The following is a 19,923-nucleotide window of genomic DNA, read 5'->3' as shown; positions in this document are numbered from 1 at the left end:
AGGTGCGTCACGCGTGTTGAACGTCCATGAGCTAATTTCGTTTTTAACGGAAATTTGAAAAGTGTTTACTTCCGGCGGTGCAAAGACGCGGTTTAAAAAGATTATTCGGGGTTTTCGCCCAATTTCTAAAAGTAAAGCGATATGGCGAGAACGATCATATCCTTGGTATGCACGTAGAATGTAAGGTCATTTATGAAAGTTTGCTTGCTAAACCCCCAATGTCATAGTGGATGTATCGAAACAGCGAATAATTATGAAAAATTAGTTTAAAATAATTAATTTCTCAAATATTCAATTTTAGAACGAGCAAGATCAGATAATTCTTTATATGCAATGATTTATATACGCGAGTAATTATCTTATATATACGATAAAAATATAATACAATCAAAATCGTAATTATAATTTTATTCGAAGATATAACATCCGTCTTATAAAAAATCTTAGTGTATTATATTCTATGAAATGTTAAATTTTTTTCGCCACGTTATGATTAAAGTAAAGTCTTGTTTTATCGTAAAATCAGATAGTGCACGGCAAGTTTTCTTAGATTTCTTTTTTCCATTGGTTCTGGATAATGGGTGAACGTTCCTATAAATCACTTTACGACAATTCCGATATATCAAGCACTGCAATGAGTGTATTCAGTTTATGGTTGGTCGGGTTTCAATCGTCCAAGTGTCGTCTCGATGCCATTTATTCTCGAGATACACTTACTAAGCCGTCTTATTAATAGAAATAATTGAGATCATATAAATGAGACTTTCGAATATAGTGATGTTCTTGGGTTAATTATGTTAAATTGATAGCTCTTGAAATACTTTCTCTTTGAATACATTTTTTTATTATACTTTTAATTTTTGTATATTATTAATCTATATATAATCACATTTATTTATTGTTATATATAAATACTTATCATATAATTATTCGAATAATATTATTAATTTAGATATTAGCTAGCACGTGTCAAAATCAGAAATAATTATAATTGCCCATGACATGGTAACGCTTGTAATTTTACGCATGAGACCAGACCATGGTCTTGGAGCAAGGTCGTTATTCTGCTCTCAAATCCAATCCAATTTCCACTTTGCTATTCGCACGGGACAATGGCGAGAAAAACATTTTCAGTTCCGGTGAATATGATTACATGAAGCTTTGAAAAACAATTCTATAGACAGAACGACACATAGAGAATATATGCTAGTCACAGATCAATATCTTGACATTAAAATTAATGATCATGGTTATTCAAGCTAATTAAACAAATGTTAATCTGTGGATCGGATAGAAGGAAATATATATATTGATATGCAATATACACTTGTGCAATTATACTTAGAATTATTTTGATTAACATTGCAGATTTTATGCCTCTAGTGTTACATATAAACATATACATATATATATGTTTGTACATCTTATATATAATAGATGATTTTTTTATGAATATTAAACAAGAGCGAAAATACTAGGAAATAATTGGTCTTGGAAGAAGTAACTTGTGAAGAACAAGAACAATACAATAAAATATTATTATTATTATTATTATTCTGGATATATATAGGAGAATTAATAATGGCTCAACATAGATTACAAATCTAGCATTTCCTCCATCAGTCTTGTTCGTTCTTATATAATCTTTCGAAACATATTCGATTGTTATAGAAAATTGCTATGACCGAAAGATCTGAAATTGAGTTGAATGATACATGCAACAAGAAACACGTAAACGAGGAACGGTGTCGTAACAATGTCTACGGTCTACATAGAATAGGTCGTTAAAATTAACCCAATTCTCGGACAATGTTGTAAAGCCCGCGCTCTTGTTTTCTGTTTATATGAAACGTCCACAAATGAGTGTTATTAGACAATTTTCGGTGAATAAATCACGATAAATTTTTTGAAGAAAATGCACCTAATAACTTGCAACAACATTATATTCATACGTCTTTCTGATTGCAAAATGTTTACAGATCTAATTGGAATGATTTGCAACTATATAATAACAATCTGTTTTTTTTGCCATTTATTCCATCACATGTATTCATAATTAACTTTCAAAGAAAGCATATAAAGTCGATTATTCGAAAATATCGAATTTATATTCCTTTTTCATGATATATTGGTTATCTCGATATATGTATATTATATTATATATATGATTATTATGTATACATTTTTATTTTACATCAATCGATCACTGAGAAAAAGTGTAATTTGAAAGGTAAAATGAAGAAAGAGTTAATAATGTGAATAATTTCATTTGATGCAAGATTGATTCTCTATTGCTTTTGAAGAACAAAATCATTGAAATAAATTCTTCTTGAGTTTGTAACAATATGTTGTAAAGATATGGAGCAGATTGCGTATTTTGTCAATTTCTTTAATTTTAAACGCACAGCGATCTTTTTGTAGCGTGTTGCTTTCTTTGACGGAAGGCATAGTAGCGGAAGTTTGCTCGCGGCATGTTGCTTTCACCGTTTCAATAAAATGTTAAACAAAATGTATAAAACGATTTTAAGATCATTTCTCACAGCAATATTCATTTTTTAAATTTTTTATCAAATTTTTTTATACAAGTATCTCTAATAAATTTTATTTTGTTATATTATTTATTTTATTATATTGTTGTTTGCTAATAATTCGATCATATAAAAATGCTATTCCTAATACTTTTTGTAGATAAAAATTATTTATGAGAAAAGCCTCTTATTTATAAAATATTATTTCCTATTAATAAAATAATTGAAATATATGAATATATATGTGTGTGTGTGAAACGCATGTATAACATTAATATAATTTACATATTCGCCATGATAGTGATAGTTACAGTTATGCAAGCATACAAATTACAAAGCATATAACAAATTAAATAAATTAAACAAAATTAGAATTCATTTGGAAAATTAATAATTAATACCATTACCATACATAATTAATCAAATATTATCGTTATTTCAACAAAAATTTTAATAATTTAAAAAGTAACTTATATTAATTATTCTTATTATATAATACATATTTTCATTAGAACTAAAAAATATTTCCTAAAAATACTATAACATAATTTTCTTTTATTGCGCAATGCAAAAGCAAAATTTAGATATTATTCAAATGCGAGTTAAAATGATTGAGATTTCGTTCTTTTATATGTCACATGCACGTATTTCGATTGAAACTGTTCGATTGAGTAAATGGAAAGTATCAAGCGTGATTCGTTGAAATTTGCGTAACAATAAATTTCTTTGGATAGTCAATGATTTGACTCAACGATTGCAGCATCGATACATTGGCATGTAGCATATATAATATATGTTGTATATAAGCATTGATATTATTAATTCTGGATCTTATATATATATATATATATATATATATGTATGTATGTGTGTGTGCAACAGTTTATTTTAATATACATATACATATATATATATATATATATATATATATATATATATATATATATGTGTATGTGTGTGTGCAACAGTTTATTTTAATATAAATAAAATAAGAATCTCTTTCTCTCTCTCTCTCTCTCTCTCTCTCTCAGAACTTGTATGTCTTGCAGGAATTGAATTTATCAGAAGACGCAAGAAATTGCAAAATAAATAATCCTATGTTCAAAGATAAGGCAGAATTCTAGTCTGAGTTGTTGCAATATTGTTACCTTCTATATTTACTTCTCTAAAATAATCTACATCCAATAAAACAAATTTCGATCTAATAATTTTATAACATTTTACAAAATTTTTTCATCCTATATGGATTTAATAAAATAAATATATAATTTATATAATAAAAATATAGTTTTTTACAGGCATGTTCTTTGCTTGTTAGTATCATTTCATGGTTATTCATTACCAGCATACGATAAAATAAAGACTGCTCTTTTCTTTCTCATTTCATACCAGTTTTTCAAGTTTACTTGTTGATGGCGTTACTTTAAAATTCACTTTATACGTTTTAGTTCAATAAAACAGATTAATAAAATTTAATCATTCAAGTTGATTATCCATTGAGCTAATTAGCAAATAACTCGCTGTAAAGTATTGGTTTCCTTTTATATTAAGAAATTTTTCTTTATATATTTATACTCTTTTATAATATGTTCATATCATATAAATAATTTTATATAAATAATTTTAAAAAATTTAGTAACATATTCTAAAGTTTAATGCAAAAATAAGTTTTATTAGATTACATTTTATGAGAAATTTCAATAAATATTAAAATGTGGAATCATTGATATAAATATAATTACAAATATAAATATATAAAGTGTACAAAAATTGTTAACTAATAAACAATTATAGAATATATTTTTTTCTAAATGTATTTAATTATTTGCTGGATACATGTCAGTAAAATATATTTAAAGATGACAAAGTATCAAATAAAAATAATTTTTTACTGTGTCATTCATCACAAGGAAATGATTCCTCATTCATCTGACATTATCGTACAACGCATAATTATTATAACGTAATGGTTTTTAATGACTCATTCAAATCACGACAGTTTTTATTATTCGGAATCGCAGCAACTTTGTCCTACTAATCATCACTATCATTTCCGATGTTTTGTATTGATGATACGCTCGAAAATCATTAAGGTATTCTCTGAGGTGTAAATTTTTGCAATCATATTTGTTAAATAAAGAATATTTCAAAAGATTTAAACAGTATAAAAAAAATATTATACATATTTCTTATAAAAACAATATTATACATATTTCTTATAATGATGACAAATATTTACACAGAATTTAATACATAAGAAATGGAATTTTTATATAACATTTTCTTTTTTATGAGAAATTATCTAGAAAAATGTTTTAGAGAAATATAAAATTTATTTTTTTTTATTACAAATACAATTATTTTAAAAATTTGACATTGTAAAATCGATACAATAAACTTGAATTGGAATTGATGTTTAAGAAAACATCATTTAGTGATAGCATGTGCCCATGTTTACTAATTTACATAATTGAACGGGAATAATTAATTTTCGATCTCAAACTTAAGATAATAATATATTAAAATAATATAATTCGTGTGCATGATAATAGGTCTTGAAACTGCATTTATTGAATATTTTACTATCTTGCAAAGAGATAAAATTAATTGCTTCGTTTAGAGAGGGATTTTATAATCCCACGATGCCATTTTAAAAGACTAAACATATTTTAAAGAAAGAAAGTGGCAACTTGGTCAATGTCATGCGAAAATTTTGCGCTTACAAATACTCTTTGTACATATTTTAATATTAATTTCTATGATAATTAATAAGATCTATTATAATTAATAAGTCTTCTGTAATTAATAAGTTCCTAATCTTCTATAATTAATAAGTTTCTAAAGATTATATTGTTAATATTGTTGTAAATTTTATTTTTGTAAGGCAGGAAGATACGTAATACAGTAACTTCAAAACGCATTATTATATATACTTCTTTTAATGTATGTATATTTTAATCGGTTTTTCGAGGTAGTCGAGAAATATTAAACTTATTCTACCAAATATTAAACTTTATCTACTTATCTATTGCGTTACGCTTGATAATGTCTAGAATTAATCTTCTCCGTCTCAAATTAACAGTAATTTGACCAACGGGGATATCACAGGAATACAAATATGAGGCGTATACGTATATGAATATCGCCACTTGATCTTTATAAGATCGTCGTCTATTAATGTGTTTTACCTAATAGTCGTAATTATTCATCTTACCAAAAAATAATCAAACTATATTTTTTAAATAGTTTATATTTATTCTTCAATTATTTAATAAATTTTTTATAAAATTTTTATATGAACAGTCTTCATGATATCTCTCTTCCTTATCAAGATAACCTGTGTGATTCTTAGTTTTAACTGTAATTATCATTGATTTGAGAAAAAATTCAAACTTTCAGATATTATTCTATATCCTAGGATAAAACTGTCAAACTTTATTAAGCCTTTATAAAAGAGTTAATTAATGTTGATGTGACAAGGACTTTTTGTATGAAAACAAAAAATCTTCTGGACATTCTATCTACGACACGTTAAGAAAATACATATACTCTCTTGGAATATATAATGCAATAGAGATTGATAAGCTTATTATTAAAGGATGTAAAGATGAATATATGTACTCAAGATTTATGCCAGAGACAGTATTGTGTATTACAAATGCATGCACATGCGATTTGAATTAATGAATTCAATTTCACAATTGCAACGGTTAAAACGAACGTTAAATGAATTTATAATGAATTTCTGAAAGATTCTGCATTATAAAATTCATGAAGGAAGCACAATAAAAAACTACAAATTGTGCGCTATGCAAATTTTAACGATCCTTTGATGTTGCATAACTGTCGTGTGTATCTCTCGTTAAATAAAGTTTTTTTATCCTTCTTCGTGGTCCCGCGTGTGTCGCATCAAGTCACACGACATACATATCCCAGTACGTGTATATGGAAAAAAGAAGGTTGACTCTTACTCAATCGATGTGATTCAGAGAGTACGCAGGGTCGTGAGTACCGGGCGACAAGCAACAATCTTCGTTAATGACTACGTAATACCGCGATGAAATTGTCTTAAGCGCGCGACTTAAACAGTGGTACATGAAAAATTTTGTACAAATAAAATTACGACAAATTAGAAAAACATATCTAACATAAGAAAAAACAATCGTTAATATTGTGTCATTAATATGTCATTAATATTAATATTATGTCGATATTGTTATGTCTCTTGCGAATGTTTGAGAGAGAGTATTTCTATTAATTATAAATAATATTTTTTTTCGATAATTATAATATTAAAGAAAGCATATTCTTCATTTATATTTGACGCCACATGCTTCGGCAACAAATGGGCAATCTTGTGTTATAAATTATTTCCATCTTATTTGCGAAATCGGAACCTAACCGAGAAATTCAGAATCTATCATAATATTCACAAAGAAATATCATACTCATCTTCATTTATATTCTAAGTGCGACGAGCTAGAAATAGCATGTATAAAACACATATTTTATAGTTTTATTTCTTCGATTGTACTTCGCAAGAGTGCTTTGTCGGCAGATAGTTAATGCAATATAAGACTAGCATACTTAATTTTAGCGTAGCTAAAAACAATTTATTTAATGTAAAACCATTTAATGTAAAAACGATTTATTTAATGTAAAACCATTTAATGTAAAAACGATTATATAATACATTAGCTGTATTACATTTCCGCTTTATTTATTTCTCGGTCATAGTCAGCGAAATTACCTTGAAGACCGACCAGCAATCAGGCCAGTTTCTTATTGTTATTCGCGATTGAGTTCATGAAATCAATTTTACCGCACCGCGGAAATTGTAATGTATTTCTCTGCATGACTTACTTGTTATAGGATTATTTTTTTGCGTTGAAGGGAAATATTCAACGAGGCACTCGAGATTTTCCGGATCCTGCAAATCGATGAAGAATTTCGTCGGCTGCTCGAATAATCTTCCATCCGTGCTTTGTCGCATTTTACTCGAAATAATTCTTAACAGAATTTGCGTAATACCGGTTACGCATCTCGACATTCTTTCCCACGTTCTCTCAACAGATAAATAATTATTCGCACGTATTACAATCACATTTGTTTTATCGCATGATAAATATACATGCACATAAAAAATTTATAGTTTTATAGAGATGCATACACTTTATTACTTATTAACTCCAAGACTTCAAAGAGGGAAACTTCAAGAAGAAAAAATCTGTGTCGCAAAAAACGATGAATGGGTTTATTCTTTTTTCTTCGTATTTTTTAATACTTATCTTTACATTGTAATATAATTAAATTATCGTTCACATTAATTTTTATATAAATTTAATTTAGAAATAAAATGTTTAAGAGTTATAAAATGTTTCTTAAAGACTAATTTCAAGAGAATGACACAAATAAATTGTTTAAAATAATTTTTCATAATTTTTAATGATTCTGCGTGTTCTCGCCGTCAGTATATATTTGTTATTATTAATATATCTGAATCTTCATTTAAATTTTATAGATATAAATTAAATATATGACAAAATTCAACGACGCTAAAAATAGAAATGATACAACAATTGAGAAAATAACTGACGTCAATGAAATAGAAAAGATGGTATTTATAGGATCGATACCAAAGTCTTAAACAAACGCTTACCTGTTTGAGGAAAGGAAATTGGAGAATTGGCTATAACTGTATATATGAATAACAATGATCGAAAGTACCGGAACAACATTCAATGCATTTCCGTCAATTTCTTGTAGTCTGTGCCACTTAAATTAGCATTACAGTTCGACGAATTGCGCAAATATTGATGTAACGTTATCTTTCTTCTTTTATCTGTCTATTATTTTACGCTTTTACGACAATGTCGATTAAGATTCGATCAAAAGTGACAAAAAGAACCTCGAGAGATATATAATTGTACCATATAAATATATAGTAAACGTTATATTCGTACTTGAACCTAGAATTGTGGTCAGTACGTGAGACCGATGTTCGCATTATCTGCCAATAAGATTAGCATTAGCGAAGTCTCGGCACGCACAGAACTAGCGTATGCTTTTAAGTGAGATACCTGCGCAAATATAACAATAATATGAGTGGCATTGAAGGTGTAATTCCAGGGCGTATACATTGACTTAATTTTACGGGGTAGAATTTGCCTTTACCTTGATCTAATTCCTAGATCCCAGATTTTGGTGTATAAAAAGCTATCATTATCATTCATACTTAAAAAATATTTAAAAAAGCTTAACATTAAAACAAAAAAATTAATAAAATTTGAAATTTCATTATATTTATTATATAATAAATATTTTATTTTATTTAAAACTTAAATTATTTTAAAATAAAATTGTAAGTAAAAAAATTATAAAACAAAATTAATTAAAAAGGGATTCCAAATTATTTATTGATAAAAATGAACTAAAAATTATTATCTCTATATACATATTTTAAAAATATTAAAACTATAATTGTAATTAATACAATATAAATAATAATAAAGTGTAGTAATAATCAGTGTTAGAGAGCATTATACCTATATTTTTTCTATTTTAACGTAAAATAAGAGACATACATAAAATTGTTTGATGCATAAAACTCAAAATCTAAAAACAAATTATATGAATCACATTTTCTATATTATATAATATTCACAATAAACATGTAAGCGTATTATGTAAACGGATACATGAGCTAGTTATATAGCGGCGCTATATGGTACGGAATATGCAGATACATAAGAACTCCGCCATAACGATTCAAGGTCTGGTAAAATGGCCTAGACTATTTGCAGTTATATTCCAGATCATCGTGAGACTATCCTTTCTCAGTCTATTGGGTGTGGTTGTTTATGCTTTTTATTATTACAAGCCGTTGTCATGTTAATCACAATTCTTAGATAACATGCGGTCGCTATCAGACTGTTAAAGAGGGCGCCAATTATGAAAGCGAAGTGGAACATGTAGTTCAAGATCAGCCACAGCGCGAACGCACGTGGCGAGAAACGTTTATACAATACACATGTGAACCGATTTATATCTGCGTTTATACGCTACATTACGCATATATGTATGATGAATCGGTCCGCATATATTATAAATAATTTACAGATAATTTTTGATGCACAACATCCGGAATGACGATGTTCTCTGGCAGTTGAGATAAATTCCTTATCGATGAACACGATAGATGCGATTAAAATATCCAATTGTTGTAACAAATGCATGAATCGAATCTAGCAATTCACCGATCCCTTTCCATATTGTAGGTTTTATCTCGAGTTTTAACAATGGTGCCATAGTTCTCAGGAGAAAGAGAGGTCGATTGGAATCAGGAAACGGCACGTATATCGTCGTAATCTTGATGAGATTAAGCATAATTACGCGGATACTCGTAAGCTATGAGTCATCTCATATTGCTAGAAATTGCAAGAGTCAGTTTTAGTTTAAGTCAATGCTTCGCGGAACCTGATCATCGATGTTTCATATAAACACGCCCTTTCGATTCATCTATGAATGATGCACAGGAAGTATTACACTAGCGATTTCTGCAATCTTATTTATATTTTGCTTGTCATTATTGATTCATAATTAATTCATTATTAATTATTGATTTCGAGCGCTTAGTTTAATATTAAAATGACATAATCTAATAAATTTCAGGATTTCATAATTAAAAATCGCTATATTATATATGCAAGATATTAATACACGTACAATTACTTTTAATAATATTTTAAACAGATTAAATTATTATTTAGTTTATCAAATTTGATAAATTTAATAATGATAATTTCTATTTTTTATTATTTTAATACAAGATTAAAAATTCATTATTTCCGTTATTTAAAGTGCGTTATTTATAATGCATCGATAATCTTTTTATTCATCGGTGCAATTTAAATTTTTTAAATGCAAGTCTTCAAGAATAAATTGCTGCAAAATTTCCACTCAATCATTATAAATACATCTATCGATAAAAAATATTCTAGATATCTATTTCATATCTAAATTTTATCGTCATTGCCAAGAAAACAAATTCATTATTCTTATTCTGAATAAGTTCTGACCGCTATCTAATACAATTTTCTGTCTTAAAGACTACGCGAAAACCAATCTTAAATACGTTTTGCAAAATTGCGTCGAGCAGACATGCACTTCGATAAACAATGAGTCTCATTGAGAAGCATCGACGACTGATTCTTGTCAACGTGAGAGTCTTAGGTTGTCGCAATCGGCAGCCGGGTTGGCCCCTCGACCCCTATCATTCCATTCTTTCTCTCTCTCTTGTTGTTAGCTGCGCTTCTTTTTTATTTCCTTTTTTTGGTAGATATACACATTTTGCGAGAAATAAAATCGTGCTAACTTTAACTCTCGTGAAATATGCCGAAAAAAATTTTAGAAATCTAAGAAAAATTCGTTACTCCATTTTTAAACACTTTTTTTAGTTTTACAATTAATCTGTATTTTCTTCTGCATCTGCAGGTGTGTCTGCCTTATTGCTTATTCAAACATCGCTTCTTTCTTCCTTCTTGTTCTTTTCGCACGTCAGATGTCATAGAACGCAACTCTTCGTCTTCCTCTTCGTCCTCGGTTACTTCCACTTACTCCCACGACTATCCGTTTGAGCAGCAGCGACAAACTAACGACACGAATAAGGTATATGCGAATTCCCCACTTCTTTCGCTACGGATGACCTCCCCGTGGTCGCGTTCGAACAGCTTCGTAGGGATAAATGTACACTTGACGTCGGCCACGAGGCTTTTAGTGTCGGCAGAACGAAATCATCACTCTTGTTAGTCGTGCTCGATCGGTGGAACAAAATTTTATACGACGACGACGACGGCGACGTCGTTGCGTGCAATCGGTCGGCAGTTGTAAATGATCATTATCAAGGATCAAAATCAATTCTATTTTTAAAACACATGGAGTTTACCTTTAGTGAGACGGGGAAGCTGTTAAACTGCGTTAGCGCAAGCTTCGTAAGTCTTCATCAATGTGGCTATTTTCCATAGTGATACAAATTTTAACACTAAAAGAGGTTCAGCAATTGCTATCCATCTTATTCTAATGGAAGATTTATAGAATAAATAGTTTTGAATTTTTATCTTGGAAAGTTGCACAATTCTAATTAATAATAAATCGTCAAGTTTGAAGACTCCGATAAAAAATTAGAAATGTAAATGATACAAAGATGCTGCATCAAAATAATAAGTGTGCTTCTTCTAATGTTGAAAGAAATATGGTGGATGTCTAATCTAATTTACGAAATGAACGCGTGATTAAGTAAATTAACACACTTAATAGTGAGAAGATAAACGAATCTAATGTTAAAAACTGTGTCAACACTTTTCACATAGTAAAATTGAGAATATATTATAAGAATAATCAGATACTAATTATAGTGTAAACATGCAATTTAATCCATAATTATTTATACAGTACATATCAAATTTCTATTTTGCACATAGTATCTATTTATATAATTAATATTTAAAATTTAATTGATGCAGATACACACATATTTTCTTATTTTCCCCAAATTTATATAAAAAAAGAAAGATTTTAAAATTTGTAATTAATTAAAAGTGAGATAATGATTGTTAATATTATTTAAGAAATTTTAAATAAGCTTTGATTTTAGTAGTAGTTAAATAAGGATAATTAATTTAGGTTAGTTATTTTATATTTGAATTAAATAGTGTGATAATATATTCTCTTGTATCAAGAGGATCACTATATTTGCAAAATCAAATAAATTTTGCACAAAATGTTTATAAAATAGATAATATTGTTCACATAAATGCTTCGATTCTTAAATTATCTCCATCTATTGGATTCTAATGCACGAATATTGAAATCTATAAAATACACAGTATTAAAAACTCATTTTAATTTTCATATAAATATACTCTCGAATTATTTATATTATACATATATGAACTTTAAACACGTTAATAATAATCAAAATATTATATAGATCATTCATTTGCACAAATAATATTAAAATGTGCTTTAGAACACAAAATGCAAAAGAACACAAAATCTTAAATGTTATATAATTAATTGCAAGTTAAAGAATAAGAATATGAAATATATATTCTTCAATGAGAAAATGGAATCAAGGTCATTGCATCTCGATCAATCGCAAATGACCTACTACTGTGGATAAGCAGGTACCTTTCATGCTGGAAGGAAGTACGTAACGCGAAGACGTAACACGTGACCGTGAGACCAACAAATGAATTGCGCGTAAATGCTTTCCTCATAATGTCATAGCGTGATTTAAAGAAACAATGAGGTTCCTATATTAATTCGTAAGACATGTTCCATAATAATTTTCGTGGTAGTTTCTGACACGCTAATCCATGATGTAAGGTTCATCATTTTGCAAATCGTTTATAATTATTATATTGCAACAGAAAGCTGAATTCAATACTATACAAGTCATTATATTGCATTCTTATAATGATTTTGACGATTTGAATTTTTGACACAATTGTTAAAATGGCTTTCGAAACACTTGATAAAACTTTTTTTTGTTTCTTTGTTACTGATAGTTTTCAATTTTAAATAATATACATTCGACTATCTTAAAATTATTCAAACTTTATTTATGCATTATAGAGTAATTATGGAAATATCATAATTGTAAAGAATAAAACATAAAAATGAAAACTCATAACATCATTATGAGACTTCTGACACACAAAAGCTTAAGAAGACTTATCATGGAGAATTTTTTTTCTATATATATGTTACACAAAGCACTGGAATGAAAATTAAATAAAAAATTTATTACACTTATATGACTAACTTAAATAATTTCGAGCAAACAGGCAAAAGACGATGGACATAAGTGAAATTCACTTACTTAATTATACTCCATTTGCAACCTTGGAAATATCAATTTTATCGATTCTAGAAAAAAGGTAGTTGACCCAAGGGTAGCTGACGACCTAAGGGTAGTTGACTCTAACGGTAGCTTAAGAACTTCAAGTGACTTTACGTTTATGAGTCAATGTTAATATCGATCATTTTTTAAATATATTATTTGCATTGGTAATCTTCATTTAAATCTTGATTATAAGAATATTAAAGAGAAAGATTGTATGCTAGACTCAATAATACTATAAATAATAATATAATCAATAATGATATAAATAGAAATAAAATTTAATAATTTGGAATTTGGCTCAAATAATTAAAAATTAAATCGAGATTGACACATAAGAGCCACAGAAATAAAATAATAAGTAAAACATTTATTAACGTAAAATTAGATATAAAGTTTGTAAAAAATTCAATTAAAATAAAAATGTAATTTTTTAGAAAAATATTTTATATATACAATTCAACAGTAGACGTGTGTGTGTGTGTGTCTGTGTGTGTGTGTAAGATTATCTAATTTAATCTAATTACTCCTTTATTAATTTAAAATTAATTGGATCACAATTTGCTATTTATATAACTTTGTTGGCTTTTGTTTAGAATTTGTAATTAATACAAAAATATGTATAATGTGATATAGATAAGATGGACAGCGTTCATACTTTGTCTGGTGCCGGCAATTTTCGGTCAATTGGACTTGCCGCCATACAGGGACGACAATGTTGGCCGTCAACTTCCTTCCAATGAAGTAGATTACCGAAATATCATAGCTAGATTAGATTTCCTCGGTGCAGAGAGATGCAGCGCCAACGTAATAGCTCAGTGGGCGTACGAAACCAATGTCAATGAATATACACAGCTGCAAGCGGTAAGACTAATTCTAAGACAGTTAAATCTATTTTAAGAAGTATTACTTTTTTATTGATTATGTCTTCTTTATTGTCTCTTATCATTTATTTACTATTCCTTAAGTAAGGAGTTTATTTTTTAAGTAATTACATAAATAATATCACTTTCTTTAAGTAACTAATCACTTTATCGTACCGCGTAGTTTCTGATACTTAACTCTTTCATTAATCAGGCTAACAAATTTCGAAACTTTCTTTTCGGCAGTGGAACCCGCATGTATCTATAGCCTGTATTTGTAATTTAGGCTATCTTACAATGTAATACAAATCCGTCGGTGATGCAACAAAATTATTAAAAAAAATTATATTTTGTGTTAACCAAACAAATAAAATTTAAAAATAATATTTTAATAAATCTCCAAGAAAATAGATTTCTCTTGTTTTAAAAGAGCAATGATCCATATTTACAATTAGAAGTTAAAGTTTAGAAAACAAATGTGCCTTTTAAGTATAAAAATAAAAAATCTTGTATTCTAATATTCATTGTTGAAATAAAAGATACATTAGATTGAAATTATTATCGTAAAATATGCAATTACAAAGGTAAAAGTTTAGAAAGGCGTTAAGCTTTCAACACCAAAACGAAATACAATGATAATCATGGAAAATGAGTCACGTACAATCGTATAAGTTTCCCATCCATCCTATGAAACATCTTCAATGGGACCTCGACCTCCTCCTGTGTGATTCTTCGTGATGCTTGCATACATTGACTTGTCCATCGGTTGACGAAGCACTGACGCTATTTTGTAGGCACATCGCGATCACAATTTTCCCTGACACAAGACCGTTTGTATTGTCCGCAAAAGGCCGAACGCCTCCGCGGGAAATCTTCCCAGGCGATGGCATTGTCGTGATAGTCGTTCTGAACGATTTTGCAATTACCCAGCCGTCTCGTATCGCTGGGGAACGGGAATTTTGTACTTTTCAATGCGAAACTCCATCAAGCTTGCGTCGCGTGACATTAACATAATCAAGATGTTTTCCTTTTCCGTGACTGAAAACTTCCATGTACGAATCATCGTCTTGCTCATTATCGCATGGGAAGTATCAATCACTGAAGTTATCTTTTAACTGATTAAATTTTACGCAATTATATAAACCGCGTTAAGTATTTATTTTTTATAAGTTTATACATATATATATATACACACACACACACACACAATACATTGTACACACACACACACACACACACACACACACACACAAACGTGAATTATTTTAATGGTAATAAGAATATTTTATCGCGCATGTAGCATAACATTTTTTGCCTAAGTTTTTCTTATAAATGAATGTTAACGTGCTATTTAAAAATATTGTATAATTGGATTTTGCATTTACATATTATGTAGCCATTATCTTTCGATTTTTTATAATAAATGTACATAAGTACATATTTAACTCTTAAGACAATAATTAATAATCAAAATCTTGATATATATACATATATATATATATATATATATATATATATATATATATATATATATAATATTTGCACTATAATTGCGTTTAAATATAGAAGGACTCAAATGCAATTTCACTTTCTTAGTCACATTTTTCTGAAAACAGGTTACTGTCACGAAAAGGCACAAATAGATATATTTTATCTATGCCGGCTTTATCTCTAACGGTAAAATCGTCGTTCACTTGCACTTCACAAAGTTTTGCGGTTTATTGCAATTGCGTTTCTTTATCAGTTATAGACAGATTTTCTTATGTCATGTAATTATTGAAACAATTACACAATGACTACTTTTTCTAAATTGTCTGTTACTTTATAATTATATGAGAAATTATGTGAGAAAATTATGTGAGAAATTTTTAATTTAGTATGATGATTTAGTATAATAACAATACATAATTTTTTAAAATAATTAGTGTAATTTATTTATATATGTTTCTTTTTATATGTATATTATAAATATTATATAGAAAATTATGTGAGAAATTTAGTATGATAACAATACAATTTTTTTATCATTTAGAAATAATTAGTATAATTTATTTACACATGTTTTTTTTTATATGTATAAATATTATATAGAAAAATTTTTATTCTTACATAAGAATTATTTCTAATGCATATTAATTTTACATTACATTTTCAGCTGGATGCACAAAGGTTATATGCGGATTTCCAATATCAAGCTTGGCTTCTGATTTCCAGAATTGACATAAATTCTATTCAGGATCCCATAATTAGACGACGGCTTCGTTATTTATTCGTCGTCGGTCCTTCGGCACTACCACCTGATCAATTAGACAGGGTAAATGTTAATTTTATTCAAATAGCTGAGCCGTAATATTGCTTACTTAATAATAAACACACACCTTATGTATTGCAAACAATTATTTTTTTACAGTACAATCGCTTAATCAATGATATGCTTGCGGTTTATAATGGGGCCACCATATGTGCTTACAACGATCCCTTCCGATGTGGATTACGTTTATATCCAGGTAATATACCACAGATTACGCTAAATAACAATCGATTCCATATGATACCACCGCGTTCGTACACATAGTTCGTCGCGGCGAAACTTCGCAGGAGAGTTTACGTAAGTCCAAAATGCGCATGAAAGTGTGAAGAAATAGAATACGTCACGCGCACTCGCGTTCGCCGAGGGAGTCCCTCCTTTTCCGTTAATTTATAAAAACTTCTATGCCGCTATATGCGCTCCTAATTGTCTATTATTTTTACAATGTAAATTCGTAGGCACGCTCATTTAGACACGAAATAAATAATCATTCCGAGACATAGTAGAGCGTGCACGTGTAGAAAGCGAATAATTAATTAATTAAGTAAATACGCTACGCAATTAAATACTGTTTATTATAGGAATTTAATTAAATTCGCATCTGCCGCGAAGTGATGATTAGCTGCATCGGAAAAGGTATCTGGGTTTTGAGCGAAAAAGGATAAGTAAGTTTACGCGACTCGATCCAGAAATTTACGATCCGGCTCATGATTTTCTGACAAATGAATGTTACGTCTCGGTTGCTTATGTCTAGTAATATTCTTGCTAAAATACACCAATTTAAATCTGTTATGTATCTCAAGACAAGAGAAAGAACGGTCAGTTTTTCCGCAGACACTAAAACATGAACACCGGAAAGATACTTGACAATCTCTGAAAATTTCGAACAAGATAGCAACGTAAAAAAATATAAACTTTAACATTGACTATATTTTTCTTTTATTACAGATATATCGCAAATTATGGCAAAGAGTCGAGACTGGGATGAATTGCAATACGTCTGGACTGAATGGAGAAGACGAAGCGGTACACCGATTAAGGATCTATATCAACAACTGATTACGCTGAACAATGATGCTGCAAGATTGAACAGTAAGTTTAATGTTAATTCGAAGTCAACATAAAAATACGATGCATTAAATAAAAGTGGCGGTACTAAAACTGTTCAAGAAATGATTCAAATATCATATATTTTAATTAAATTACGCATTAAATAATAATGGCATTGATTATATATCACGAATATTATAAGTGCTTATATTATTATTTTTATAGATTTTACGGATGCTGCTGAATACTGGATGTTCCCTTATGAATCTCTCAATTTTCAACAAGATATTGACGGGGTTTGGGAAATGATACGTCCACTTTACGAAGAATTGCACGCTTATATTCGCAGAAAGTTGAGAGAACTTTACGGTCCTGAAAAAATCGGCGGACATGCTCCTCTTCCATCTCATATCCTTGGTAAAAATAATGTTATGCATTACTATATGTATAATATCATATATATAACTCAAGTATAATTATTTCTATAAATAATGCCAAGTAACAATAAATATACCAATAATTTTTAAATATTATAAACTATCTAAATATAATAAACTTTTTATATGTAAATATTATTTATTGTTATGTAATTATATCATTATTTTCATTACAGGTAATATATGGGCACAATCTTGGAGCAATCTTTTAGATGTTACCTTACCGTATCCTGGAAAGACATATCCTGATGTCACGCCAGAAATGCAAGCTCAAGTAAGATCTTCCTACACTTTTCTAATTTTGTAATTAATATTTTATAGCATACATGTGTTATTATACACTGCGTATATACAATCAACATTGATAATTATTAAATGTATAATTAATTTTGATCATTGAATATTATAACGGAATAGGGCTACACACCAATTGACATGATTCGAGTAGCCGAGGAATTTTATCTGTCCTTGAACTTGAGTGCTATGCCACCGGAATTTTGGGCCGGAAGTATAATCGCTGACCCAGGCGACCGTCCACTAATCTGTCAAGCCTCTGCGTGGGACTTTTGCAATCGTTTAGATTACAGGTAAATTCACTTATCAATATATACATGTATAATATATAGACAATTGTCATTATTTAATATACCATCTAATAACAATATAAAAAAAATCTTTTGAAAGCATCTTAAAATTTTATAAACAAATATTAAACTTATATTTTAATATTATTTATAAAATGCAAGGAAATAAAAATTTTTAATATTTCTTTTGTATATATTTAGGATTACATGATTTAATATATTTGTATATATATTTAGGATTAAGATGTGTACAAAAGTGACAATGAAGGATCTGATAACTCTACATCATGAGATGGCACACATTCAGTATTTCTTACGGTATAGCGGTCTACCTCGGGAATTTCGTGATGGCGCTAATCCAGGTATAAAAATACATCTAGAATTTTTTGAATATTATCTGCGTATTTTCTATAAGAATTAGGATATTTAAAAAATACAATCAGGATGCACAAAATATATATTGTATAAATTTAAATTTAAATTCACAAGATAATATAATTTAAATTTTAACTCTTTATTTTTAATATTATTATTATAAATTTTAATATAAAATTAAAAAGTTACGAAAAAAATTAAATAATTAAGAAAAATGGATAAAATAAAGAATAAAACAAGTCACATAATAGAAAACAAATCTTTTTGCAACGAAATAATCATCAAAATAAATGCAAAAATAAAATTATACATTATTTTTCACAATAAATAAATGAACGTTAAATAAATGCTCTAGCGTTACGTCATGAAGCTATATTAATGCGGTTTTATAAAACGCGCACAATATGCATACGTCTATTGTTAATGTCGCTGATGTTTATCACAATACACGAATGCGATAATGAAAAATTACATCAGGAAGAAAAATTCCGAGCGACGGACTAGAATAATAAGATGGAAATAGCTGGAGCGATGATGGCATACAACATCGGACAGACGACACGCATTACGTAAATACATCGTTCGTTTCTGGCCCGACTTCCGGAAGGCACGGCCAACTTGTGTACTTTTACAACTAATAGCGCGAAAGCGAGAGCGAGAGCGATACGCTCGAGGTGTATGCTGCGCATTACACTACTCGCGAATAGGCGAGTAGATGTTACTCGCGTACATTGGCGTCGGATGTTAAAATATTTTTATTACAGTGCAATCGCGCTTTCACCGTCGCAATGGCCGGCCGGTCGGCCAGACCCGGTCATTCGCCTTATACCGGAACACGGATTGTTTTCGAACGAGAACAACTTCACAGAGGTGGC

General features: G+C 28.9%; 1 protein-coding gene across 1 annotated transcript in view; it reads left to right on the top strand.

Moving 5' to 3' along the window:
- Positions 1-11,281: 11,281 nt before the first annotated feature.
- The window catches only part of Ance-3 (angiotensin-converting enzyme Ance-3), a 49,738-nt gene continuing 41,096 nt past the window's right edge, over positions 11,282-19,923 (top strand). Inside the window, exons 1-9 of the mRNA XM_083095837.1 lie at positions 11,282-11,518; positions 14,068-14,295; positions 16,450-16,608; positions 16,705-16,801; positions 17,551-17,694; positions 17,878-18,069; positions 18,266-18,363; positions 18,507-18,676; positions 18,911-19,035. Coding sequence (XP_082951963.1) covers positions 11,462-11,518; positions 14,068-14,295; positions 16,450-16,608; positions 16,705-16,801; positions 17,551-17,694; positions 17,878-18,069; positions 18,266-18,363; positions 18,507-18,676; positions 18,911-19,035 — 1,270 coding nt within the window. The 5' untranslated portion in view covers positions 11,282-11,461. The remainder of the gene's footprint in view (positions 11,519-14,067; positions 14,296-16,449; positions 16,609-16,704; positions 16,802-17,550; positions 17,695-17,877; positions 18,070-18,265; positions 18,364-18,506; positions 18,677-18,910; positions 19,036-19,923) is intronic.

This window comes from Camponotus vicinus, unplaced genomic scaffold (genome assembly GCF_025532165.1).
Source record: "Camponotus vicinus isolate PSW18456_S1 unplaced genomic scaffold, iyCamVici1.0 SCAF_4, whole genome shotgun sequence".
In the NCBI taxonomy this organism is placed as follows: domain Eukaryota; kingdom Metazoa; phylum Arthropoda; class Insecta; order Hymenoptera; family Formicidae; genus Camponotus; species Camponotus vicinus.
The sequence above is the reverse complement of the archived record's forward strand: the minus strand, read 5'-3'. Positions and strand labels throughout refer to the sequence as shown.